The sequence below is a fragment of the Haliotis rufescens genome, unplaced genomic scaffold, assembly GCF_023055435.1.
Source record: "Haliotis rufescens isolate VD_foot unplaced genomic scaffold, xgHalRufe1.0.p SCAF_8, whole genome shotgun sequence".
Taxonomy (NCBI): Eukaryota; Metazoa; Mollusca; class Gastropoda; order Lepetellida; family Haliotidae; genus Haliotis; species Haliotis rufescens.
Window position 1 is genome coordinate 20196759 of NW_025964372.1, and position 26949 is coordinate 20223707.

The 26949-nt window shown below is 42.4% G+C and overlaps 1 protein-coding gene across 1 annotated transcript; it reads left to right on the forward strand.

Moving 5' to 3' along the window:
- Positions 1-13387: 13387 nt before the first annotated feature.
- Positions 13388-26176, forward strand: LOC124142493 (ZZ-type zinc finger-containing protein 3-like). The gene is made up of 9 exons (XM_048389473.1): positions 13388-13510; positions 14617-15052; positions 16060-16213; positions 17447-17543; positions 18266-18361; positions 18983-19165; positions 21932-22060; positions 23393-23493; positions 25330-26176. Exons 2-9 carry the CDS (start codon positions 14656-14658, stop codon positions 25475-25477), a joined length of 1305 nt encoding a protein of 434 aa, XP_048245430.1. The 5' UTR covers positions 13388-13510; positions 14617-14655; the 3' UTR covers positions 25478-26176.
- The last annotated feature ends 773 nt before the right edge of the window (positions 26177-26949 follow it).

Genomic DNA, 26949 nt, shown 5'->3' on the forward strand with positions numbered 1-26949 from the left:
TTCGTTTTCAATTCATCATCGAATTGCCCCATTTTGTAACATTGAAATGGGTATCTGTGAGTTTCCATGTTTAATAATTTTAACAAACTGTGTATAAACAACCAGACAGGGTAACAACAAATACAATTTTTTAACGTCTTTTGGTATGACGCGGCCGGGGATCGAACCCCCGGCCTTCCACTCCCCGGGCGGACGCTCTACCACAAGACCACTGAGGCGGTAATATGAGGGTCCTGTAAAGTAATGAAAAGGTGCAGAGTACTGTACTTTTTGATAATTTCTTGAGAGACTCGAATGAATTAGTTATCATGTGGACATTGGTCATTATAGATGCATGGAATGACAGACACCGATAACTGTTCTTGATGCGGTGTAGGCACATGACTATTGTTGTTCGTCCCTCGGGACGCTGTATTTTCTTTTTCGTGGTCCAATCTCAACATTTGTGCGTACTGGGTGCACATTTGTGACTCGCGTAAAACCATGTGATTATGTGAGGTGACATGGGGTTTAACTTCGCGTCCAAGATTATTGCACTTCTATAGCGACGTGCATGTACGTGTGTGTTTGTGTGGCTGCTTGTACTAGTCCGGACTGATGCCGATTTATAGTGCTAGCCCACTGAGATACTATGCCGCAGTTTAACATGAATACCCCACTCAGACACAATATACTGACTCCGAGCCGACCAGTCCTTGTTTTAGCCCCTTAATGCCAAGCGCCAGACAGGGTAGCAACAAGTGCCATCTTTTAACGTCTTTTGGTATGACGCGGTCGGGGATCGAACCCTGTGACCTTCCGCTCTCCGGACGGACGCTCTACCACTAGACCACGGAGGCGCATGTGATTATGTTGCCGCAGTGCTTTTCCTCGTGTGGCGCAAGTGTTCAGACGTTGGAAAGAGATGCAACGACTGGTGAGGCCATTACAGGTAAATGGGCTGATACAAGTGTAGACGTCAAATGTCAAATGAAAATTCGTCAGTGCAACGCCCTTAACTGTATGAGTGCTGAGGATGGAGTGAACGTTTTGGGTTGTGATCTGAATGTCAGTGTCGACGATCGTTTCCAAGAAATTCACGTCTGTGTGTTTTGTATTTGCCGCCCGTGAGTGACAACATTCTCTCAAATATGGCTTGGCCGAGGCTCCGCGCCTCACGACAGAAATAGTGGAGTTCGCAGAACTATTTGCAAGAATTATTGGTTGATGTTGGATAGAAGAAATGTATGGAGGAATCATAGGTATCTTTCCAAGAAGACAAGGCTGTTGTATCATGACCGATTGAACGAAACTGTTGTAAGTGTGCGCAGGGAAATTGTGTTTTGAACCATGTTCGTGGATTATAACCATATTGTATGGGAAATAGGTGGTAGTAGTTCGCAAAACTATATACAGGGACTATTGGACGATGTTGGACATACTGAATGCAGGAAGTAATACTCTAGAGATCTTTCCAAGACCAATGAACCGCCTCAGCGGTCCAGTGGTAGAGCGTCGGGCCGAATCCCCGGCGATGTCATACCAAAAGACGTTAAAAGATGGTACTTGTTGTTACCCTGCCAGGCGCTCGGCATTAACGAACTAAAACAAGGACTGGTCAGTTCGGAGTCAGTATACTGTGTCTGAGTGGGGTATTCATGTTAAACTGCGGCATGGCATCTCAGTGGGCTAGCACTATAAATCGGCATCAGTCAGGACTAGTACAAGCAGCCACACACACACACACACACACACACACACACACACGCGTCGCTATATAATTATCTTGGACGCGACGTTAAACCCCATGTCACCTCACCACGTCCATGACTGTTGACTTGTGGCTGTTTGGACGGGGCTGTGTACGTCATGAAAATACGCCCGATTATGTTTGGAACCATGCAGACCATGCATGTGCTCGTGGATTCAAATATTCTGAATATGGATTATATGGATCATACGTGGTGATAAATATGCTAAATAAATTAAAAAATAAGATTTCTCCTGAAGTGTACATCCACTATTCATCACATGCATATTTCTAAATATTTCAAATTGATCATTTTTCAGTAGAATCTAGAATACATTTACATTAATTGCATGTCTCTAGATGATAGATCCATGCATAAATAAACGATATAGACTTTTTTATTTTATATAAGTTAATTTATTGTCGCTTATTGTTTTTACTTTTAGCCCCAAATGACAAAAAATAAACGCCAACTGTTGTCGGGTTTCAGTAGCCAAATCTAGATTGTTTTATTTGGAATTCTCTTGTCAAAGGTCGTTGTGCGCAGATTGTTCCATGTGGGTGTGGCAGTGTCTGTCAAAATCGTTTCCATTTTGCCATTTTCAGCGGAAAATTCCTTTCAACATTATCTTAAGTCAAAGCACCTAACGCATCTGCATAAAACAGTTGTAGACTGTATAAGCATGTGTTCATTGCAGTATTGAAACATAACGTCTTTGTAAAAACATTTGGTAGTGTTTGTAGGTTCGTTGCCAGTAAACAGACGAACTTGCCGTAAAAGGCGACTATGCTTGTCGTCCAAGGCGACTAGCGTGATCGAGTGGTCAGACTCGCCGACTTGGTTAATGCATGTCATCGTATCCCAGTTGCGTGGATCGATGCTCATCATGTCAATCACTGGTCTGGTCCAGATTCATTTGTTTACAGACCGCCGACATATAGCTGGAATATTTCTGAGAACGGCGTTACGCTACAAACAAACAAACAAACAAACATCGGATGGTGTAGGGCAAAACTGTCTGCCGAGGTTTAGATGTGCAAGTTATCTCGTTCTGTAATTTTTCAAGATTTCAATGACCGATCATCGCAAACAGTCAGGTCTCGCAAAATACCGCGCTATTTATAGACCGGTTGGGACCTTAAATTTAACTGATTAGAAAACAGTAAGTGTTAAACATTTGCTTGGATGTATATGAAAATAAAATCTTGGCATATTTGATATTCCATTTTGACATCATCTTACGTGACCAAATGCTGTGGATGTGTTTTGTTGATAGAACACATTTCTTGAGAGAGAAGAGAAATAGCTATATCAGACAAGAACAAACAAGAGGTTTATTTTTCTGCCAGAGGCCTCGCAGCCAAGAGTACAGATGTAACAGACAAGTTGTTTTTTGGTGAAAATACACATAGGCAATAAGATTGATGCCAAGAAATGGTGAATTAATGTGGCTTTCTTACAAATAAATCAGTCATCGAAGAACCGCACCAGACGAAGACAACGCATGTGCTGACAACAATTTAATCAAAGATGGCTATTATGACAATAACTAGTGAGTGAGTGAGTGAGTTGGGTTTAACGAAGCTTTTAACACTATTCTAGTTATATCACGGCGTGTCAGCTTAATGTGGGAGGAAAGCCCGAAGTGATGCAGGTCTCGGACGTTTACCACTTCGGTGAAACCCACGAGCACGGGTATGGTGCTGACAAACCTAGAAACATAATCTGGGCGAACCGGGATTCGAACCCACGATCATAGGTTTCTGGCGTGCCCAAGGGACGAAACTCCTCACAGCGAATTGCGGCGTCTCAGACGACTGGGCCACCCGTGCCCCCATTACAATAACTAACGAGCTGAGGGGAATAACGGTTTATCTTTCCCAAGAGAAATTAATGTCATAGATAAGATCCATGACATTAATTCCCAAGGGAAAGATGAACCGTAATTCCGAGTTATTATCGTTCTTGCTCGTAATCAAATTTACTGCAAACGTCTCCATCCCTTACCACCTTCGATATTATTAGCCAAAACTAACGTTCCCCTACGCAACAGTAGACATGCGACTTTTTTACTAGCTCGCTATTTCCATTCACATTTGGTATATTTGTAACACCTACTTATACAAAAAAAACATGCAAAACGTTATAAACGTGTTGTTACATTTATGCAAGTCAACAATTCTATCAACGAAAAGTCAACATTCGCGAGAGCGAGAATGTTACTTCCGTGGGTCCCATTTTGAATCTGGGTCAATGGCAATGATGTGTGCCAATTTTGAACAATCGATTACAATCTGTTGATTATTTATATGATATAGAAAATATACATCTAAAATCACTTTTGCCAAAGGTCTTTTTTGCAGAGTATATAATATGGCCATTAAGACTTAGTAATTTGATTTGCCAAGATGTATACTTCACATACAAAAGACTTAAGTGCCGAACAGTTGTAATCATTCCAAATAAAGGTCGTGAAAGTGTTGATCAGTTCCCCACAATTTTCTGTTCCATGGTTTGGTTCCCTTGCGTTCCAGTTGGAGTAGGTGGGAGGAGTTCCATCAGTCCAAAAGTATGTGTCATTGCACCACAGATCCCTCAGTCCAATCCAAAGAAACCTGTATGTCAGAGTCATATGTCAATGTTGAATTTACCTGTCATTAACGGACCGCCTCCGTGGTCTAGTGGTAGAGCATCCGCCCGGAGAGCGGAAGGTCCAGGGTTCGATCCCCGGGGCGTCATACCAAAAGACGTTAAAAGATGGTTATTGTTGTTACCCTGTCTGGCGCTCGGCATTAAGGGGCTAAAACTGGGACTGGTCGGCTCAGAGTCAGTATACTGTGTCTGAGTGGGGTATTCATGTTAAACTGCGGCATGGTATCTCAGTGAGCTAGCACTATAAATCGGCATCAGTCCGGACTAGTATAAGCAGCCACACAAACACACACACGTACATGCACGTCGCTATATAAGTGCAATAATCTTGGACGCGACGTTAAATCCCATTTCACCTCACTTCACCTCACCTGTAATTAACAAGCTCAACTTTGGGTGGACACAATAGTAAATGACAAAGATTATTTGATAAACAGAAGCTTGAATGGTGATTTTACTTGAGTGAGTGAGTGAGTGAGATTGGTTTTACGCCGCTTTTAGCAATATTCCAGCAATACCACGTCGGGGGACACCAGAAATGGGCTTCACACATTGAACCCATGTCGGGAATCGAACCAGGGTCTTCCGTGTGACGAGCAAACGCTTTAACCACTAGGCTACCCGACCGCCCCTACTACAAATATATGCATGACATATCTATAGTTCATTATTTACGATCCATGTATGCATTCTGATTAAAGGTAAAAACTGTTTTTTAGAAGAAAATTTAATTGACGGTAAGAAGGCGCTGATTCTGATTACCTACTATTCTTGGTACCTACTCTAATACAGTAAACTACGTTTATAACGAACCCGCTTATAACGAACTGACCGATATAACGAACTTATTTTTACTCCCGACCATTTGTTGTATATATGCTGTATGTGTGTTTATAACGAACTACGGTTATTACGAACTAAAATTAGTGGTCCCCTCGAGTTCGTTATAACCGTAGTCTACTGTATCTCGACAGACGGAACTATATCGGCAAACGGGTGGGGTTAGGATTAAGGTGGGAAGAGGGAGGCCCAGAAAGACGACTACTCCCAGGCAGATTTGAAATTTACGTTCCAATGCGTTCAGGAACAGATTTGTTTCTGCAGCAATAATGAGGGACCTCTGGGCTGCCACAGGAATCCGATTTTCGACGTCAACGTTACGAACAATCAAGACTGGTTGATCAAGACGTCGTTCCACATGAATGCGTCTGACTTTGGCACACAGGCGCCTCATACAACACTGGGCACAGCCGTTTTGGAGACGGCGTGGTTAGAGGTACTATCCTGCAGCAGTCCAAGAACACGACAGGTCCGGTGGTGGCGGCATCATGGTCTCGGCTGGCATCAAATACAACAACAGGACGAATCTCATGATCATGCCAGGGAACATGACCGGTCAATGTATTGTGGACCAAACGTTACGTCCACTGGTCATCCCACTTGCCCAGCGAGTTGGTCAGCGTTCCAGGATGAAAACACGCGTCCTCACAGAGCTCGTGTTGCAGTCGACTATCTGAGGCAGCAAGGTGTCACAACATTGCCCTGGTTAGCCAAATCTCTAGACAGGTCGCCGGTCGAACACCTTTGGGATATTCTGAGCCGAAGGGTTCGAAACCGACCTCCCCGTTCCCAAAATTTGCAACAACTTTGACAGTCCTTACAAGAAGAATGTCGATGGATCTCACGGGAGACAATCCGGTGTTTGATGAAACCATATTCAGTATATGTACATAAAAAGTCAAAATGATGCAGCCTCTGTATCAAGCTAACAAGAGGGTGGTTTCAATTTTGCAATCGTGCACTTCCCAATCATACTGTGATAGGCCAGCGGGCTTTACAACATCAAGTACACCATCGGGCAGTACATCATCGAGTAATACACCACCAGGCAGCACACCATCGGGCAGTACACCATCGAGCAGTACACCATCAGGCAGTACATCATCGGACAGTACATCATCGGGCAATACACCATCAGGCAGCACACCATCGGGCAGTACACCATCGAGCAGTACACCATCGAGCAGTACATCATCGGGCAGTACATCATCGAGCAGTACACCATCGAGCAGTACATCATCGGGCAGTACATCATCTGGCAGTACACCATCGAGCAGTACATCATCGAAGAGTACACCATAGGGCAGTACATCATCGGGCAGTACACCATCGAGCAGTACATCATCGAAGAGTACACCATCGAGTTGAACACCATCGGGCAGTACACCATCGAGTAGTACATCACCGAGCAGTACATCATCGAGCAGTACACCATCGGGCAGTACATCATCAGGCATGAATCATCGTGCAGTACACCATCGGGCAGTACACCATCGGGCAGTACATCATCGTGCAGTACATCATCGGGCAGTACACCATCGAGCAGTACATCATCTGGCAGTACATCATCAGGCATGAATCATCGAAGAGTACACCATAGGGCAGTACATCATCGGGCAGTACACCATCGAGCAGTACATCATCGAAGAGTACACCATCGAGTTGAACACCCTCGGGCAGTACACCATCGAGTAGTACATCACCGAGCAGTACATCATCGAGCAGTTCACAATCAAGCAGTACACCATCGGGCAGTACACCATCGAGTAGAACACCATCGGGCAGTACACCATCGAGTAGTACATCACCGAGCAGTACATACTCGAGCAGTTCACAATCGGGCAGTACACCATCGGGCAGTACATCACCGAGCAGTACATCATCGAACAGTACACCATCGGGCAGTACATCATCAGGCATGAATCATCGTGCAGTACACCATCGTGCAGTACACCATCGGGCAGTACATCATCGTGCAGTACATCATCGGGCAGTACACCATCGAGCAGTACATCATCTGGCAGTACATCATCAGGCATGAATCATCGTGTAGTACACCATCGGGCAGTACACCATCGGGCAGTACACCATCGGGCAGTACACCATCGAGCAGAACACCATCGGGCAGTACACAACCGAGCAGTACACCATCGAGCAGTACATCATCGTGCAGTACACCATCGGGCAGTACACCATCGGGCAGTACACCATCGAGCAGAACACCATCGGGCAGTACACAACCGAGCAGTACACCATCGAGCAGTACATCATCGGGCAGTACACCATCGGGCAGTACATAATCGAGCAGTACACAATCGGGCAGTACACCTTCGAGTAGTACACCATCGGGCAGTACACTAACGAGTAAAAAAATGCTGTCATAGCTGGATTTGAACGGCGAGTAGCGAGTAGCTTTCAGGAAAGGCTTTGTGCCTGTAAAGGTTATTCAAACATATCTGCAGGATCTATCCATCAACGTACCCATGCATCCAGACCCGCGAAGGTCTAGGTTAGAACAGGTATTCGGCAACCCATGCTTGTTGTAAGAGGCGACGGTGCTTGTCGTGAGAGACGACTGACGGGATCTGGTGGTCAGGCTCGCTGACCTGGTTGATGCATGTCATCGCATCCCAATTGCGTGGATCGATGCTCATGATGTCAATCACTGGATTGTCTGGTCCAGACTCGATTATATACAGACCGTCATCATATAGAATAGGGACCGCCACACAAACACACACACGCACATGCACGTCGCTATATAAGTGCAATAACCTTGGACGCGACGTTAAACCCCATTTCACCTCACCTCACCTCACCTCACCTCACCTCACCTCACCTCACCCCATAAAGAATTGTATATAGAAAAACGTGTAGAATATTGAATACTATCACAGTGACGACAAGTCATGGTATTTTAAAGTATATGTATAATGAACCAAATTAAAAACTTCACAATCCTAAAATTTTAACATTTTGACCAGTTATCATTGTGGGCCCTTATTGTGTATTTAAACAGTAATGGCCACGTATTGTCTTCAGATAACACTCGTTTTTGTGCAGGTGAATCGATCAAAATCATGTGCACAGCACTATAGTGGCAAAAGTGGTTTTTCACGTGCAACTGGTCACGTGGCCATATTACCGCACGTGTTTTCAGCCATACTTGTTAGCAGTCATTAACATAAAAAGAAAAACACAAGAAAACAAAAGTCTTTACGGCCATTTGTCATGCCACGCCTTTCAAATGTGCAACGTGAACGTGCCATCGGCTTGTTGCAGACGGGAACGTCCGTAGCTGAAGTCGCAAGGACGATGGGTTGTAGTCGATGGACTGTTAATGATCTACAGCAAACGGTTACCACCGCTGATCGCCCTCGGCCAGGTCGACCACGTCTGACGTCACATGCAGAGGATCGTCAGATTGTCTTACGTCACCTCCGTAACCGATTTTTGACGGCTACATCAACCAGAAATGAACTGTTTAGGGGTAGACTGAGTGCGCAAACTGTTCGAAACCGTCTGAGAACTGCTCACCTTCAAGCACGACGGCCATACTGCGGGCCGATTCTGACTCAATTACCCAGACGTCAACGTCAATTGTGGGCACAGCGACACTTACGATGGAATTGGAATCAAGTCGTCTTCAGTGATGAATCCCGATTTAATTTTCGATTTGCTGATGGTAGGGCGAGGGTGTGGAGGCGCCGTCATGAACGTTACGCCCAGTGCTGTGTACAGGAAGTTGACAGATTTCGAGGCGGAAGTGTCATGGTGTGGGGTGCTTTCTGTGGCAATGCAGGTTCCAGGCTTCTTGTCATCCGTGGCAACCTCAACGCTGCTGCTTACCGCGACCAGGTACTGGCACCAGAACTTCTGCCTTTTATGGCAGCACATGGACCCGCTTTGATCTTCCAACACGACAATGCCAGACCCCACACAGCAATTTTGACAAGGAATTTCCTTCAGAATGCGGGAGTCAACGTCATGGACTGGCCGTCTAGGTCTCCCGACCTCAATCCCATCGAACACGTCTGGGATGCTCTTGGCAGAAGTCTGCGGACTCTCCAGAACCAACCACAGAATTTGCAAGATCTTGGCACCATTTTGCAGCAACAACGGCTACGTCTTCCCAATCATGTGTTCACAAGCATCACAAGGTCCATGCGGAGGCGTTGTGTGGCAGTTGTCAACGCACATGGTGGCCATACACGCTACTGAACTTGTGTGCCATCAGATTCTCGTGCTTGGGACTTATGATTTAAACTGTTGATGTTATTACCGATTACCGTAGGTGCTTGGAACAAATTATGGTTACCACCGTTAATTAAAATCCTTCTTTGGACATTAATGATTAAAAATTACCTTCTCTGATACATTTGTCCGTTGTATATCATATATGGGATTACTTTTAAAAATGTGAAGTTTTTAATTTGACTCAGTATATCTATATCACAGCAATAGTAAACTTTAATAAAAGGGATAATGACAGGATACGATTGGTGTACAGCGAACTGTGAAATAAATAAAGAGATAAACATTTATAAGACAAATACTGGCCTGTATGAATGATTTCCGGGCCCTGTTTGTTTGCAGCATCGTAATGCGCAGTCGGCGGCAAGATGGTAGAAACTGATATTCGGAATGAAGTATATGACTGCTGTCATATATTATCTTACGCGTCTTTCTGACAATTTGCTGCTCACCGATGTGTTGAAATTGGATACCTGACAATTTGCTTGCTGTGTTTAAAATTTTATGTATTTTAGATTTATTTTGAACAGACATGCTCCCATGCCAGCATTTAACATTATAAACAAAAATCCTTTGAAAAATTGTTCTGTAAAACAGAGTGTTTTGTATTATCAAGTTTAAAATACCTAAGATGCCGTTAGAATTTTTATAAACATACTCCGTGTTAGCATTGAATTTCCAAATGAGTTTCGAATCAATAATGGTGCCAAGATAATATCTTGTTCAACAAGATCAATATTTTCGTTACCAATAACAACAGGCAGAATTTCGGTCTTCTTTTTTTCTTTAATCTATAATCATTTCCTTCGTCTTTTTAACATTTAGCGTATGAAAATTAATCTTGCGCTATTGGACAGTTTTGAAATTTGGGAGCGATAATAAATTTCAGACTGAATCCGACCAGCGCTGCATCATGTGCAAACTTAACGGTTAAACAATTGTTACAATTACTGATACAGTCATTGGTGTATAAAATAAATAAGACGGGAGAGAGCACACAACCTTGGGGACAGCAATAGCGGTAGATGTAAAGGTCACAGATGATTTGATCCCTTTTACAGTCACAAATTCTACTCAGTTTGCAAGAAAAGATTCTATCCATTTAATAATTGTTGAATTAACAGACATGTTAGACAAGTTTTGCATAAGTTGAGGCTAACAAACAAACAAACAAAACCCATGCAACCTTGATAAATGCAACTGACAAAGGTCATAGATAAAAAAAAATAGACTTTATTCACAAGAAACATCGCATCCTGGCACTACTTAGGAATGCAACTATGCAATTTGAAAAGGATATAAAAAAAAGAATGTTGATATCTACTTGGAACATGCAATCGATCAGAATCTTGTTGACCGATCGTGAGAATAATGCTGTACGTCGTTACGGATGGTTGTACTATGGTAAGATCGTGACGTTAAAGACACTCCTTATTTCAGTTACCTTCTGGATAGTTCCACGTCTATCCATGTCATCAGTGTGGAGCTATCCCAGGAATAGATCCCAAGCACTCGGTTGTTGATTCGTATCGCGCCTCTTCCCCTTTGATCATTGAGCCCGACTGACACAAACGTGTTTAGTGTAATAGTTCACAGTTAAAAATCTTTCAAAAAATGTTTTCATAATTATTTATTTATTTCGTGTTTACACATATCATTATACATGTTCGAGATAAAGATTAGGTTTCTTTTAAAATATTTCTTTTTACATATTTCCTACTATTACTTTTCTCCATGTAACTTTCTCAAACCAAAGACAAATATAGCCGTGCAATAACTCGATAATCCCTGCGTAGTTCGGCAAGGGTGGAAACTGGACTTTTTAGTCAGATAACTCCCTTGCCCCGGGAAGATGGTATAACATTGAACGTGAACGTTATTCTCTGGCTGGCGGTGATCGTTGAGGACAATGTATTCATGGGAAATTGAAAGGGATATACACCCATTGTCAACATATACAAAGTGTTACAGTTTCGTCTAGTTAAAGTGCATTGCGTTGCTTAAAATGATTCTATTTACTAAATATGTCAAAAACATATTTCTTAAGGCGCGGGGCGGTCGGGTAGCCTAGTGAGTGGTTAAAGTGCTCGCTCGTCACCGGAAGACCCGGGTTCGATTCCCGACATGGGTACAATGTGTTAAGGCCATTTCTGGTGTCCCCCGCCGTGATATTGCGGGAATGTTGCTAAAAGCGGTATAAAACCATACTCACTCACTCACTCTTAAGGCACCTTCAATGCGAGCAGTTTATTATACATGAACAGTGATGATTTGTGAATGTCAAGACACTTCTTCAAGACAGACCCGTGAAGATTCCGGGGTAGAATAGATCTTCAGCAACCCATGCTATGCTATGCGACTATGCTTTTCGTAAAAGGCGACTAACGTGATCCGGTGGTCAGGCTCGCTGACTTGGTTGATGCACGTCATCAATCCCAATTGCGTGGATTGATGCTCATGATATTAATCACTGGATTGGTCCAGACTCGATTATTTACAGACCGCCGTCATATAGCTGGAATATTGCTGAGTGCGGCGTTAAACAACAAACCAATCTTCAAGACATTTCCTAAAGATATTTTACGTCCGCTTCAGTGACTACTGCAGTGGGTCGGGTCAACTGATAGGTTCAATCTGCCAGAGGAGATACGTGGCTTTCCGCGGATACATCTCAGTATCGCATTTCTTGCACCAAAGGCGAATCCAGCGGGTAGATGTAGCATGTTGTAGGCAGTAAAGTTATCTTGAGAGAGGAAAATAACCTGTGTCCATAATTAAAATCACCGTGCATATCATCATCCCCCCTTCCACGTAGCAACTTCTTAAATTTTGTAACCGTCTCTGCCCCTTTAGGTTTTCTGGTAGCATATTCCAAAGTTTTGTTGTTATATATGAATCTACATTTGCTTTTCCTTTCTTTTGGGATTTGCCGCTTCGGACAATACGTTTATTCTTCATTTATGTTTATGAGGGGAGTTCAGATAACCTGTGAAGATCCGGGGTAGAATAGGTCTTCAGCAACCCATGCTTGCCGTAAAAGGCGACTATGCTTGTCGTAGGCGACACGGGATCGGGTGACTTGGTTGATGCATGTCGTCGTATCCCATGTGCGTTGATTGATGCTCATGATTTCTGTTACATAAGCAAATTTACATTGTATCCTTCAAAGACTCAGTTACGACCACCGCGTCAGTTCGAATAAAATCGTATAAAAGCATAGCGGTGTATGTAAATATTTTCTTGATATATATTATTTTGTTGATATTAGTTTCAGTAATTTAACTTCAGATCGCACACCTTTTTTCAATGCTTTTGAGATATGATTGTGTTAAATAGTTTTGGGGAATCAGAGGTAAGCAATGAGAGAAAAATTCGATGGTATTCGTGACTCAAGGGGGGAGGGGGTTGGCACCCTCCATAACGGCACTTTATTATAATTAGTACAAGAACACAATTATATAGAATACACTTTATTATTTAGTATCAGTATCCCGGGCGTTATTTAGTAGGACCGACGTAAAGGACCAACCCCAAATATCCCCAAAATATTCAGATCCCTAACTATGTTTGTTCAGCATACATACATCTTATCGGGTAGTCAACACTTGACTATATGTATGTCTATGTATGTAAATATATAAAATATATGTATGTAACATACATATATTTTATATATTTACATACATAGACATACATATAGTCAAGTGTTGACTACCCGATAAGATAATTTACGTTGACATGGCATGACATTAAAAATGGCTACATTAGGCAAGCTTATCTAAATATATGGCAAATCATCACATTTTTATCACGTCTCATTCACACAAACATCCACAAAATTACACTGCTTCATGGGCCGAAAAACGTAAACAAACCCAACTCAAAAACACGTGCAACTTCCGCTGGCCGGTGTTCCCTGTGCGCATGTGCAAAGGCTCATTTCCGAGGTAAATGGCATGAGCGGGTTGTTGAATGGTGTGGACAGGAGGGGAACGACGTGTCTTTATGCCGATGTGATTGTGTGACACTGACAGGTAGGTTGGACACACTACTGGGGTGTTAGGGGAATAAATAATTGAGAATGCTGAGTCAGTGACTATTCTAGAAAAAAGTCTGTTTACATACGAGGTCTATACCTGTACTCAAGATCTATTAGTATATATTGTAGTTTTAAACTTTGATTATTGATATGCTGCACGGCCAGCAGTGGTCAGATGACCACAGTAGTATGCAATTTAGACATGTTATGCAATATTAGGGACCCGTCACTTATTTGTGGGGAGTGACAAGTGTATTCGTCGTTAACTCGTCGTTAAATCTTTTACCTGACCCTACCAGGTACCCACTGACAGGTCTCAAGAGTTGGGAACGAAATGTCTGATTGGGAATTGTATTACCGCAGCCCTGACAAAAACTGTACAGATATATGTATCAAACGATCAGATCATCAGATTATGGGTACACTGATGTTCACAGTAGCTTTATCTTTACTCATACATATGTAAGTCAAAAGGAATATGTGCATCGTCAGAAAGAAATGCGAACATTAGCAAGTTGTAGTGTAACCACTGAGCTATGGTGAGTTTTTCATTAAACAATATTTCATATGACTAACCATGGGTCCGGGTAGTCATGTGGGTACCCAGGTCCTACTCAGGACCCACCCAACCCGAGTACCCGAGTTACTCGTTCCAGCCCTAGTAGTGAAAAACCACTATCAAAATCACTGATAGGGATCGAGTCAGCACAGAGATAAGGTTACAGCAGCTAGACCTTCTGATGACCATACTTGTATTGCAATACAATGCATATGCAGTGAGATCCGTGAAGATTCCGGGAAAGAATAGCTCTTCAGCAACCCTTGCTTGCCGTAAAAGACGACTATATATGCTTGTCATAAGAGGCGACTAACAGGATCGGGTGGTCAGGCTAGCTGACTTGGTTGATGCATGTCATCGATCCCAATTGCATTGATCAATGCTGATTATAATAATCACTGGATTGTCTGGCCCAGACGTGATTATTTACAGACCGCTGTCATATAGCTTGAATATTGCTGAGTGCGGCGTAAAAACAACAAACTAACCAAGCATAAACAGTGAATTGTTACATCCTAAAATGTGGTCTTGATATTGGCTAGGTCATCTCTATTATAAATCAAGAAGAGTGAATCGGTTCAATGGATACTGACACAGAAAGCAGTAACCATGATGACCAATGTGTTGGGATGGAGGAGGAAGACAGCTGCTATATGTTCGAGTCCGATGACGCTGCGCTGAAGGGCAATTCAGACTACCGAGCGCTGCTGAAGACGATCACTAAGTTGGAGGCACAGCGCAGCCAGGCAATACGGGACATGGAGGCCCTAAACGTGGCTCAGGGGGAGGCTCTGAAGGATCCAATCAAATTTGTGGAAAAGCTACAGCAGGGTGTGAAGTTTAACTTTCCCCAGCAGCAGGAGATAGCGTCGGTGCCGAACATCGACTGGGAGAAGTATCGAAGTAATGTGGACTTCACTTCCTTCGGTGTCCCGCGTCACATGACTCGACAGAAGAAGCTGCTTACCGAACTGGAAGGTGAATTATAATTAAAACAATTTCCAATTCCTCAGAATTTACAAAAATAAGAACATTAAAATAATCAAATTTTGATCGATATCACAATGTTGTCCCAATTTGCTTGCCAAGGGCACTTAGTTTGGAATCCTAAATGAATCCCTGACCCTGGCTCAAATAGTTTATTGTAATATAGCTGGAATATTGCCGATTTTATCATAAAACAAACAACTACTTATGTTTCTCCGCTAACGTCCACATGACTATTCTTATCATGGTGCTTGTGTTTTAGTTTGTTGTTACTTCATGTGAGATTTGAAACTTGTGTTGATGAAGTTCTCCAATGAACATGCTGAATAATTTTGGATGTGAGGAGGATATTTCATTTTAAGTTGTGTCGCTGAAATAGTAACAGGTTACCCATGGCTTGATGCTCTGTTCAATCAATCTGTGGTGGTAGAGAATCTGTTATTTCTTGAACCAGCGGTAGAGAATCTGTTATTTCTGGAACCTGCGGTAGAGAATCTGTTATTTCTGGAACCTGAGGTAGAGAATCTGTTATTTCTGGAACCTGCGATAGAAAATCTGTTATTTCTTAAATCTGCGGTAGAAGATCTATTTATATGTTGTCAGAAACTGTGGTAGAGGATCTGTTAATTGCCTGAACAAGTTGTAAAGAATCTGTTTGTATGTTGTCAGAACCTTTGGTAGAAGATCTGTTAATTGCCTGGTCAATCAGTAAAGCATCGGTTTGCATGTTGTCAGAACCTGTGGTAGAAGATCTGTTAATTGCCTGAACAAGTAGTAGAGAATCTGTTTGCATGTTGTCAGAACCTGTGGTAGAGGATCTGTTAATTGCCTGAACAAGTAGTATAGAATCTGTTTGTATGTTGTCAGAACCTGTGGTAGAAGATCTGTTAATTTCCTGGTCAATCAGTAAAGCATCGGTTTGTATGTTGTCAGAACCTGCGTAGAGGATCTGTTAATTGCCTGAACAAGTAGTAGATAATCTGTTTGTATGTTGTCAGAACCTGTGATAGAGAGGGAGAAGACAGGACGAGTTCCCCAGGCAGTATCACTGTTTGATGACCCTAACGAGGTCACCGTTGTCCGAGGTCGCTTGAAGACGGAATCCAAACCCCCGACCTTTAATCAGCTGTGGACTGTTGAGGAACAGAAGAGGTAAGCTGGATGTGTGGAGCTCAAGTGATCAGTTGAACTACCTTCCACTTCTCTCTACTCTGCTGGCCGGCAACACTGTTTTTCATTGAGTAATGTCTCTTAAAATGGTTATGCCTCCAGACACAAGTCACTGTCGACGTGTATTATTACGCCATTGCTTGACATTCTTATAAAATGTAATAAATACCCAGTGGTTGTATGTGGATGAGACCGCCTCCGTGGTCTAGTGGTAGAGAGTCCACCTGGAGAGCGGAAGGTCTTGGGTTCGAACCCTGGCCATGTCATACCAAAAGACGTTAAAAGATGGTACTTATTGTTACCCTGTCTGGCGCTCAGCATTAAGGGGCTAAAACAAGGACTGGTCGGCTGGGAGTCGGTATATTGTGTCTGAGTGGGGTATCCATGTTAAACTGCGGCATGGTATCTCAGTGTGCTAACACTATAAATCGTCATCAGTCCGGACTAGTACAACACACACACACACACACACACACACACACACACACACACACGTGCATGCACATCGCTATATAAGTGCAATAATCTTGGACACGACATTAAACCCAATTTCACCTCACCTCACCATAAGTGGATGAATATTTATATTAATGTCAATAATACTACGCAAAAGAAGTCAAGGACCACCCTATTCTTTTATATTACTACAGTTAATCTGTCCTGGAATTACAGATTAACTGTAGCAATATGAAAGAATCAGGTGTCCTTAATTTATTTTGAGAATGTGTATATACTATAGTATATTTTGAACAGATTTCGTTGCTAGTCCACAGATATATTGAGTGAGTTGGATTTTACGCCACTTTAGCAATATTCCAGCGATATCACCAGAAATGGCCTTCACACGTACCCATGTCAGGAATCCAACCCGGGTCTTCGGCGTGACGAGCGAACGCTTTAGGGAACCACTAAGCTACCCGACCGCCCCTCCACAGAAAAACAAGTATTAGTTGAACTGCATTTGTTTTAATGAAATAATTCCAACAGCACTCGGAAATGTTTTGACCCAAACAGAAATCGATTTTTGATCATTCTTGTTTGAAGTTGTTCTTATGTTCAAATGCCAATGTGGACACCTTCAAGAGTTACATGAGCCGCTGGGTGATATCAGAGTGACAAGGTCATATATGGTTCTTGTGCATCTGTTCTGCTGTGTAACCAGGTGTCTCCAGTGTGGGTTGTCTCCCTTATGTTGAGAGTTGTCTCCCTGTGCAGGTTGGAGGAACTGCTGTTGGTGTACCCTCCTGAGGAAGTGGAGGCCAAGAGGTGGCAGAAGATCGCTGTTGCCCTCGGCAATCGCACTACGCAGCAGGTGAATTGCATTAAGGAACAAAGAAGAATGACCACCATTGGCACTTTTCATAACCCACTTCTGGAATTTTCTCAGTCCCTGTTGATACATGTATAATACCTTCACTATGGTCTTTTTTCTCTGCCTCCTGACCCATGAAGATCCGGGGTAGAATAGGTCTTCAGAAACCCATGCTTACCGTAAAAGGCGACTATGCTTGTTGTAAAAGGCGACTGACAGGATTGGGTGGTGAGACTTGCTGACTTGATTGATGCATGTCATTGGTCCCAATTGCGTGGATCGATGCTCATGATGTCAATGACTGGATTGTTTGGTCCAGACATGATTATTTTCAGACCACTGTCATATAGCTGGAATATTGCTGAGTGCTGTGTAAAACAAATAAACAAACTCTGTATCCTAGACATGTCAGTCTCACAACTGAGTACACAGTGCATTTATGGGCATGATTATTTTCAGGCCGCCATGTTATGGCTAAATTTATTGCTGACTGGGGCATAAAACAACTTAGAGTATCCCTTAAAGTTACTGATACCTTTTTCTTAGATTACGATGTGGATAAACATCTAGTGCCTTAATATCTGGGTTATTTAAATCAACTGCCTGAATATCTAAACAAAAATCTCAGGGCACTGCTGTTTCTCCCATTTAGTTGGTAACACCCAAAGGCTATCAAGAAAATACATCGGTTGTGTCATAAATGACGCGTGTTGTGTCTCTAGGTGGCCAGCCGGGTGCAGAAATACTTCATCAAGTTGGCCAAGGCTGGACTTCCTGTGCCAGGGAGGGCTCCCAACATCGGCACTGGAAACAGGAGGGTAAGTAGCTGGGGACTTAAGGGCAGGGAAATGTAGGTGCCGGGAACAGGAGGGCAAGTAGCTGGGGACTAAAGGGCAGGGAGATATAGGTGCCGGGAACAGGAGGGTAAGTAGCTGGGGACTAAAGGGCAGGGAAATGTAGGTGGTGGGAACAGGAGGGTAAGTAGCTGGGGACTTTAGGGCAGGGAGATATAGGTGCCGGGAACAGGAGGGTAAATAGCCGGGGACTTAAGGGCAGGGAGATATAGGTGCCGGGAACAGGAGGGTAAGTAGCTGGGGACTAAAGGGCAGGGAGTGTAGGTGCCGGGAACAGGAGGGCAAGTAGCTGGGGACTTAAGGGCAGGGAGATATAGGTGCCGGGAACAGGAGGGTAAGTAGCTGGGGACTAAAGGGCAGGGAAATGTAGGTGGCGGGAACAGGAGGGTAAGTAGCTGGGGACTTAAGGGCAGGGAGTGTAGGTGGTGGGAACAGGAGGGTAAGTAGCTAGGGACCTAAGGGCAGGGAAATGTAGGTGCTGGGAACAGGAGGGTAGGGGGAAATGTGCAGACCATGAGATACTGAGTTATGCCTTGTAGTAAATTTAACATGGGTCCTGTAGTGACTTGCTGTCTCCTCTTTCAGTTCAGCCGCCAACAGCGCTACAACCGTGTGTACTACCAACCCTCGACATTCCTACAGGCCTACACCCCCCCAGTCTACATGTCTGATGACGAGGACACACGGGCCTACTATGACGCTGTGTCGGAAGACAGGTTCCTGCAGAAGTACGAGAAATACGGAGACAATCTTTCATCTGATGAATCAGTGAGTTACATCTACAACTCTTCATTTTGAGCCCTTGACTGTCTTCTAGCATGATTTTTGGTTGAAACTGCTCTCAATGTCGTGCAAATTGTTTGCAAAATATACATTTTGAAAATTAAACTGCTGTGGTTTATAGTTTTGCAATACGAATGGGAAGGTATGGTTTATGTAAATTGACAGTAGTAGTGGGAGATATGGTGTGTATATTCAAGTTGTCAGTAGTATTGGGGAGATATGGTGTGTATATTCAAGTTGACAGTAGTAGTGGGGAGATATGGTGTGTATATTCAAGTTGACAGTAGTAGTGGGAAGATATGGTGTGTATATTACAGTTGACAGTAGTATTGGGGAGATATGGTGTGTATATTCAAGTTGACAGTAGTAGTGGGGAGATATGGTGTGTATATTCAAGTTGACAGTAGTAGTGGGGAGATATGGTGTGTATATTCAAGTTGACAGTAGTAGTGGGAAGATATGGTGTGTATATTAAAGTTGACAGTAGTAGTGGGAAGATATGGTGTGTATATTACAGTTGACAGTAGTAGTGGGAAGATATGGTGTGTATATTCAAGTTGACAGTAGTAGTGGGGAGATATGGTGTGTATATTCAAGTTGACAGTAGTAGTGGGGAGATATGGTGTGTATATTCAAGTTGACAGTAGTAGTGGGAAGATATGGTGTGTATATTAAAGTTGACAGTAGTAGAAGGAAGATATGGTGTGTATATTAAAGTTGACAGTAGTAGTGGGAAGATATGGTGTGTATATTCAAGTTGATGGAAGTAGTGGGGAGATATGGTGTGTATATTCAAGTTGCCAGTAGTAGTGGGAAGATATGGTGTGTATATTCAAGTTGATGGAAGTAGTGGGGAGATATGGTGTGTATATTCAAGCTGACAGTACTAGTGGGAAGATATGGTGTGTATATTCAAGTTGACAGTAGTAGTGGGAAGATATGGTGTGTATATGTTGAAGTTGACAGAAGTAGTTGGGAGATATGGTGTGTATATTCAAGTTGTCTGTAGAAGTGGGGAGATATGGTGTGTATATTCAAGTTGATGGAAGTAGTGGGGAGATATGGTGTGTATATTCAAGTTGACAGTAGTAGTGGGGAGATATGGTGTGTATATTAAAGTTGACAGTAGTAGTGGGAAGATATGGTGTGTATATTAAAGTTGACAGTAGTAGAAGGAAGATATGGTGTGTATATTAAAGTTGACAGTAGTAGTGGGAAGATATGGTGTGTATATTCAAGTTGATGGAAGTAGTGGGGAGATATGGTGTGTATATTCAAGTTGCCAGTAGTAGTGGGAAGATATGGTGTGTATATTCAAGTTGATGGAAGTAGTGGGGAGATATGGTGTGTATATTCAAGCTGACAGTACTAGTGGGAAGATATGGTGTGTATATTCAAGTTGATGGAAGTAGTGGGGAGATATGGTGTGTATATTCAAGTTGACAGTAGTAGTGGGGAGATATGGTGTGTATATTAAAGTTGACAGTAGTAGTGGGAAGATATGGTGTGTATATTAAAGTTGACAGTAGTAGAAGGAAGATATGGTGTGTATATTAAAGTTGACAGTAGTATTGGGAAGATATGGTGTGTATATTCAAGTTGATGGAAGTAGTGGGGAGATATGGTGTGTATATTCAAGTTGCCAGTAGTAGTGGGAAGATATGGTGTGTATATTCAAGTTGATGGAAGTAGTGGGGAGATATGGTGTGTATATTCAAGCTGACAGTACTAGTGGGAAGATATGGTGTGTATATTCAAGTTGACAGTAGTAGTGGGAAGATATGGTGTGTATATGTTGAAGTTGACAGAAGTAGTTGGGAGATATGGTGTGTATATTCAAGTTGTCTGTAGAAGTGGGGAGATATGGTGTGTATATTCAAGATGACAGTACTAGTGGGAAGATAGTGTGTGTATATGTTCAAGTTGACAGAAGTAGTTGGGAGATATGGTGTGTATATTCAAGTTAAAGGAAGTAGTGGGGAGACATGGTGTGTATATTCAAGTTGACAGTAGTAGTGGGAAGATTTGGTGTGTATATTCAAGTTGATAGTAGAAGTGGGAAGATATGGTGAGTATATTCAAGTTGATAGTAGTGGGAAGATATGGTGTGTATATGTTCAAGCTGACAGTACTAATGGGAAGATATGGTGTGTATATTCAAGTTGCCAGTAGTAGTGGGAAGATATGGTGTGTATATTCAAGTTGTCTGTAGTAGTGGGAAGATATGGTGTGTACATTCAAGGTGATAGTAGTAGTGGGAAGATAGTGTGTGTATATTCAAGCTGACAGTAGTAGTGGGAAGGTATGGTGTGTATATTCAAGTTGACAGTAGTAGTGGGAAGATATGGTGTGTATATTAAAGTTGACAGTAGTAGTGGGAAGATATGGTGTGTATATTAAAGTTGACAGTAGTAGAAGGAAGATATGGTGTGTATATTCAAGTTGACAGTAGTAGTGGGAAGATATGGTGTGTACATTCAAGGTGATAGTAGTAGTGGGAAGATAGTGTGTGTATATTCAAGCTGACAGTAGTAGTGGGAAGGTATGGTGTGTATATTCAAGTTGACAGTAGTAGTGGAGAGATATGGTGTGTATATGTTCAAGTTGACAGAAGTAGTTGGGAGATATGGTGTGTATATTCAAGTTGACAGTAGAAGTGGGAAGATATGGTGTGTATATTCAAGATGATAGTAGAAGTGGGAAGATATGGTGTGTATATTCAAGTACCGGTATATCCCCATGTGTTGCCAGGACGAGGATGAGGAGGTACCCCTGGAGCTGCGAAACTCGGAGGAGTACCGAGAGCTGCTAAAGCTGAGGTCGTTCCGTGCTCACAAACTGCAGCAGACAGCTGTCCAAGTCCAGCATGACGGCTTCAGGGTGGGAGTAACCATGACAACACAAATCTTCATAAAAAACTATTTACTTCTTAGCCTATGAGTTTTTGGAGCCATAATGAATGCCTGGTTTCCATATTTGTAAAGGATCAGATGCTTCTGTTGTGTGCTTTATTGCTGATTTTTATCAATTTGGAGTGGTGCTCATTTTATCAACCACTGGTTTGTCTGACACAGGCATAAAGCAGCATTCACACGCTCTCAGCGGTAGATATTGGCACTAGTCCTGTAGTCCTTGCCAAACTGTCCAATAGTTAAGGACCAGTAATTTGACTCTTTTCAGAGTATTGCTATATGTAATCATTAAAAGGACTAGTGGACTAGGAATGTTAGTTTCTATCGCTGACTCTTAATATTTTTGGTGGCAAAAAATAATAAAACTATTTTTTTCATAACGCCACTTCATTGTTAAATGCTCATGTTATTTAAGACCACATCAGGATGTGATCAGATTGAATTATCAGTTTCATATGTTTGTGCCAATCTAGATAAAAGAAACTCTTTTGTTCCGCTTTGATGCCTCTGTGCATGGAGATCTGACAAACACGTTGGTTGGAAGTATCAGTTGAACACTGAGCAAACTTTGACTGCCAAGTCTAAATGAAGGTGGTGTTTTGAGCCAATCAGATCTCAGCTTTCTAAAACACGGGCTGCTCAGTCGTCTAAGGCGCCGCAATTCTCTGTGCAGAGTTGCGTCCCTTGGGTATGCCAGAAACCTATGATTGTGCGTTCAAATCCCCGGTTCACCCCGATTATGTTTCTAGGTTTGTCAGCACCATACCCGTGCTCGTGGGTTTCACCAACGTGGTAAATGTCTTGAGACCTGCATCACTTCAGGCTTTCCTCCCACTTTAAGCTGACACACCGTTATATAACTGGAATACTGTTAAAAGTGGTGTTAAACCAAACTCACTCACTCACTCACTCACTCTTTTCTACATCGATTTGGAAATTGCAACCTTAACAGAAAACTCACACACAACAGAAATATTCCCTCAATGATTTACCCTTTTTGGTGTCAATTCCATGACACTTATAAATGAAGGGTCTCCAGCAGTATAATATTACAGCCTTTTATTATGTTCCATTCAGAACTGCTGGTTTGTGTTCATTCTTGAGGACAGAAATCAGATATGATAGTTGAATTTTGGAGCCTCCACACTGACTGGCTGATTAAAACATTCACCTGAGGCGACTTTCAATGAATGGTTTGTCAGATTGTCACGTAGGTAGCTATTGTGGCAGTGTAAAATATCTCGTTCTGTTTCATTGCTTCAATTCGGTGGTGCTGAATATTCATTGATTCTGGTTCCAGTGCGACATGTGTGGGTGTGAGCCGATTATTGGCACCAGGTGGCACTGTATGGACTGTCTGGAGGACGACTCCGTGGACTTCTGTGATGACTGTGTGGACAGGTAGTGACAACATTGTTACATTATTAATGTTTCCAAACAGATCTAGACACAGCCGATAAATTTCTATTTTAAAAAATGGGGTAGGTGGGTAATCAGTGTTGTTGTTTTTATTGTTTTTAGCATTTTTAGTGATCTACATTTTGCTCTCTTAAACTTTTGACTTGGTTGGAGCCCAGTTTTCTGCAATAACTGTGTGACAGGCAGCGAAAACATTGTTAATATTCCAAACAGATCTAGACACAGCCGATAAATTTCTATTTTAATAAATGGGGTAGGTGGGTAATCAGTGTTGTTGTTTTTATTGTTTTTAGCATTTTTAGTGATCTACTTTTTGCTCTCTTAAACTTTTGACTTTGTTGGAGCCCAGTTTTCTGCAATAACTGTGTGACAGACAGTGACAGGCAGTGACAACATTGTTAATGTCTAGCAGGTCTAAACACATCCGATAAAGTTTCATTTAAAAAGACAGGTAGATGGGTACAATACTTTTTGCTCTTTTTAACTTTGAACTTTGTTGGAGTTTAGTTTTACAAATTGGCAAATATGAATCTAATACCCTTGGAGAATTTGCTCCCTGTTCTACGGTAGTTGGTGAACATTGCAGAAATATACTTCTCATCTGAATGACACACAATAGCTATACTTTAGTAAAACCACATATTTTGTTTTGATAACCTTGGGTGTATCAATCCAGGGTTGCGGAATGCCAGTGGTAATTATCCCCACCTGACCATATAGAAACAGGCTCCTTCAAACATTCCATCACATTTTGTTTCAAAAACAGAACTCATAAAACCATTTAGTATTTGTTCATGAATCTTTTTTCTAAACATAAGGCATGCACTGAACTAGTGCCGTTTGCTTTTAAGGGGTGTTTTAGTTTATTTCATTTTTTGCATTTCCATGGCAACAAGGTTAAATGAGGATGGGATTTGTTTCCAGAGCATTACTCATACACCATTAGATGTTGCTTCATGAAGTATAGATGAAAGTTGGTGGTTCAGTCACTTGGCTGCATCGTACTAAAAGATGGTACTTGTTGTTACCCAGCCTGGCATTTGAGATTAAGGGGATAAAACAAGGACTCGTCATTGATATATCCAAGACTTTGTCTTCTTGTTTGACCTGCTAACCCAAAACCATATCAAACCTTTTTTTTAAATCTTTAATTTAATTCTTTTTTGCTCAAAATGGTTTGACATCCAATGTCATGGCACTTATCATTGGCTTGATTTCCTTGCCATGACACTTTCATAACATTGGTTTTGCTGCGTTTTTATTGTGACCGAATTTGTTTTCCAATCACTATTGTTAAAGGCTTAGGTTCACTGAACAATGTTGTTTTTGGGGTCTTAGAATCATTGCTGTTCCATAAGACAAATGACCGCCTCCTTGGTCTAGTGGTAGAGCGTCCGCCCGGAGAGCGGAAGGTCCGGGGTTCGATCCCCAACCATGTCATACCAAAAGACGGTAAAAGATACCCGGTCTGGCGCTCGGCAATAAGGGGCTAAAACAAGGACTGGTCGGCTCGGAGTCAGTATACTGTGTCTGAGTGGGGTATTCATGTTAAACTGCGGCATGGTATCTCAGTGAGCTAGCACTATAAATCGGCATCAGTCCGGACTAGTACAAGCAGCAACACACACACGTACATGCACGTCGCTATATAAGTGCAATAATCTTGGACGCGACGTTAAACCCAATTTCACCTCACCTCACCTCACCTCACCTCACCCCTGAACCCCCCAAAACTAGAGATTGGTATAAGCCCCTTCCCCTCCTCTTATGAAGAACGTAGCTTCCAAACTTTACAAAAATGATGTTTTTGTCTCCTAGCAACCACGAAACAGAGACTCACAACTCAAGCCATCGGCTGAAGCCGGAACAGAAGAAAGTGACATCTGCGGGCGGTGATCAGGACTACATGAAGTTTACACTCGCCGACAGCAACTACCTTGACCCCAACTACATGCCGGCCAGCTGACCACACAGTCACGTTGACGCAGTACAGTACACCAACCTACACTTGAACTGGAACATTAGTTTCTTTAGATCCAATTGTGAAGTGATGGGGTTCTACACTGATGCTGGATGTGTGTATCTTGGGACACCTCATATGTTTGGGTTGTGGGATTGTTGGCGAATACAGTGAGACCTTGTTACTATGGACACCTTGTATTCCAGACTGGCTCTCACAGTGGGAGTGTTAGTGAATACAATAAAACCTTGTTAGTGTGGACACCTTGTATAACAGATGTCCCACACAGTGGGTGTGTTGGTGAATACAATAAGACCTTGTTGCTGTGGACACCTTGTATTCTAGACTGGCTCACTGGGATTGTTGGTGAATACAATGAGACCTTGTTACTGTGGACACCTTGTATAACAGATGTCCCACACAGTGGGTGTGTTGGTGAATACAATAAGACCTTGTTGCTGTGGACACCTTGTATTCTAGACTGGCTCACTTGGATTGTTGGTGAATACAATGAGACCTTGTCAATGTGGACAGTGCGTATTACAGACTGTTGTTGGTTTGAATTAACTGTTTTCCATATCAGGTAAAGAACAATGGACAATGTTTGAGACAGATTCTGTTAAATGTGCACGTTCCACTGAAAGTTGATGTGTGACCGACTTGATTGTTACATCCATCAAGGCTACAATAATACTGAAGATGACACAGGCTGTTATGTTGTTTGTTTCAAGTGCAGTTGCACTACCCTGCTTGCTTCGAAACCCCCCCCCCCCCCCCCAACCTTTTCCCCTGAAGCCTTTGTGTGCCTATATGTGAACATTTTCTGCTGAGAAACCACTGGACCAATGAAGCTGAAATTTCCCATGCTTCTTCCCACCAAAGATGACATCCCCATTTATTCTTGCAGTACAAATCTGATTTTCAATATGGCCAACTCACACATTTTGGGTTAAAATGTAAACAAATGTAAATGTATTGTATTGTTTGTTGTTTATGCATATGCTCAGTTTTGACATTAATTTGATGTTTACACAATGAAGCAAATATTCACACACGAGTGGTCTGAAATGTCTGGTTCTATTCACATTTGTCACTAATTCAAAATATACTATTAACGATGACTCTAGAGCAATCATCCTCAAGAATACGAAACAAGCTCAACTGTGTTCCAAAGGCTTTGGACTTGTAGAGCAAATATAGTTTTAGAGGGACACATTTCGAGAAAAAGCTAAAATGTGTCCTTTGCCATGCATTGATTTCGCATGTTAGAAACTTCAAATGTCTTATTACTTGCCCTCATGACCTTGACCTTATACAAAGGTCATCCCACATTAGAAATCATGTATACCAAGTTTCATCAAATTCCTTTCATAAGTGTTTTAATGCCTAGTTCACACTGAGTGAACTTGACCTTCAATGCCATCCATTCATGTGTCAGAAAGTTTCACTAAGGCTTATGGGAGGGTTGGTTGGTTTGT